Source organism: Buceros rhinoceros, unplaced genomic scaffold (genome assembly GCF_000710305.1).
Source record: "Buceros rhinoceros silvestris isolate BGI_N320 unplaced genomic scaffold, ASM71030v1 scaffold21144, whole genome shotgun sequence".
NCBI classification, from domain to species: Eukaryota; Metazoa; Chordata; class Aves; order Bucerotiformes; family Bucerotidae; genus Buceros; species Buceros rhinoceros.
This window is the reverse complement of record NW_010408011.1, coordinates 1,461-3,608: the sequence shown is the minus strand read 5'-3', so window position 1 is coordinate 3,608 and position 2,148 is coordinate 1,461. Positions and strand designations below refer to the sequence as shown.

At 53.1% G+C, this 2,148-nt stretch overlaps 1 protein-coding gene across 1 annotated transcript in view; it reads left to right on the top strand.

The window, feature by feature from the left end:
- IGDCC3 (immunoglobulin superfamily, DCC subclass, member 3) overlaps positions 1-2,148 on the top strand; it is a gene marked incomplete at both ends in the record, with an annotated part of 88,548 nt that overhangs the window by 84,946 nt on the left and 1,454 nt on the right. The window contains 3 exons of the mRNA XM_010134734.1: positions 245-433; positions 695-799; positions 1,767-1,905. Of these exons, the coding sequence (XP_010133036.1) occupies positions 245-433; positions 695-799; positions 1,767-1,905 (433 nt within the window). The remainder of the gene's footprint in view (positions 1-244; positions 434-694; positions 800-1,766; positions 1,906-2,148) is intronic.

The window sequence follows — 2,148 nt, the reverse complement described above, 5'->3', positions numbered from 1 at the left end:
GCAACTACCATGTAAAAGTAGCCTCTCTGCTTGCTGAACTGAGCAGAGGAAACCCTTGGAAATTCCTACAGCTCCCTGAAGAAGTTCAAAGCTGTTAAACTAGGATTGGTCTGATGTGATTTATCTCAATCTCATCTGGCACATTCTTTGGTGCAGTGACCACAGGGAAAGGCCGCCGGGGAATCTCTCATCCTGAAGGCGGCAAAAGCACGTGCAACCCACTGTCTTTCTCTCTCTGTTTCAGTCCCAGCCATGCCATCCCTCTTTATTAAAGTCATTAACAGCACCACCGTCCAGGCAACGTGGGAGCCCTCCATCAAACTGGGCCAGCATGAAGGCTTCAAGCTGTATTACCGCAAGGTCCACCTCTCCCAGTACACAGGTCCAGTGCTACTGCCCAGCAACGTAACAGCGTACAACATTAGCCACCTCGGTGAGTATGGTGACGGCGTATCCGTGTCCCCTCCTCATCCTGGGTGAACCTGTCCTGATGGCAGAGCTTGGATGTGCTGCACAGCCACTAGACAGGAGATGCTGCAGCTCTCCCCCAGGGTTTTGGGGTGCTTTCCCAGTAACAGGTACTTGTGTGCAGCGTCTGGTGTGGAAGACGTGTGTTTCCTAAATAAGCGTCGCTGGGGGAGATAACGCTAATGATGAAACCTAAGATGTCCTTCTTGTGTCTCCTTCGGAACAGATGCGTCGGTGGTCTATGAAGTCAAGCTCCTCGCCTATAACCAGCACGGGGATGGAAATTCAACTGTGCGCTTCGTGTCCTTGAGGGAAGCTGTGGAGAGGACAGGTGAGATGGGACATCAGTCTTGGTGGTGGTTGGTGAAAACTGCTTGGCAGGAAGGTGGCGAGGCCAGACACATCCCCCAGAACCCCATGGCTCTACCCCGCTTCTCACCATCAGCCACTCGTTTATTTTCAGCATAACAAATAACGATGAAGCAAAACTCTGCAGGGCCGGGACCAGCTGGTGCTGGGAGAGGTGGCTTCTCTGCCATATGGCTTGCACCATCCCCGTTGGCCAACCCAACCTGATGACTTTTTTATGAAGGGGAAGGAGACAAACCAAATATTATTGCCAGTTTAGCCCCCTAAGCTCGAGCCAGAGGTGAGGCCACGAACATGAACAAACCCCTGTGCCTAAGCTCAGAGCTGCCGTGGTGGGGTGAGACGTGGAGCACCAAGCGTCTCCACTCTCCTGGAGCTTTCCTGGATATTTTGACCTTCACTGGTGCAGGGAAGGGAGGACGCATAGGTTTGAAAAGGAGAAGGGCTGCAGAGCACGAGCACTGCATTATGTGGTAGAAAAGGGGGAATCTCGTAACTGATGACACTCATAATCACCTATGTGTGAAATCAGCCTGCTGCTCTTGGAAGCTTTCTAAGCCTTCCAGTGCAAGTATCTTCAAGACACAGTTGTTGTTTCTGTCTGTGTTGGAGTAGCTTGTTGGCATCTGCCTACTCGGTGCTTTCCATCAGGTATCAGCCTCCTCTGGCGTGGTGGTCGCCTATCACCTCCCACCTTGGACACAGGGGTTTGCAACAATTAGCATCAGAGTCTTTTTTGCTCATTAGTGGGAGAAGAGGAGCTCCTTGGGCAGGCAACGACCCCCTGGCCCACCACCTTGATCTCCTCTTACCCATACTTGGCTCTCAGCACTGCCCAGGCTCCAACTTTTGCTCCAGGCTCCCCAGAAGCTGGAGGAGCCATAGGAAAAGAGCACTGCTAACTCCCCTCTCCCCCTTTCTTCGGGCAGTGCTGAATCCCCCATGCGATTGCATGAAGGATGAGCAGAACAATAAAACCTCCACCACCAGCATCATCATTGGGATCCACATCGGCGTCACGTGCATCATATTCTGCGTCCTTTTCCTCATGTTTGGGTACAGAGGAAGGTAGGGTTTGCTCGCGCCGCTGCTCACAAGGGGAGATGGTCCCTAACACTGGGTGGGGATCCCTGTGGACATCTCACACCCCCTATGTGGTCATAGAATCACTGAATCATTTTGATTGGAAAGAACCTTGCATCTCCTCGGGTCCCCCCATTCCCCCAGCACTGCCAGGTCCCCACTGACCCCTGTCCCTCAGCAGCACCTCCACACGGCTGGGAAACCCCTCCAGGGATGGGGACTCCCACA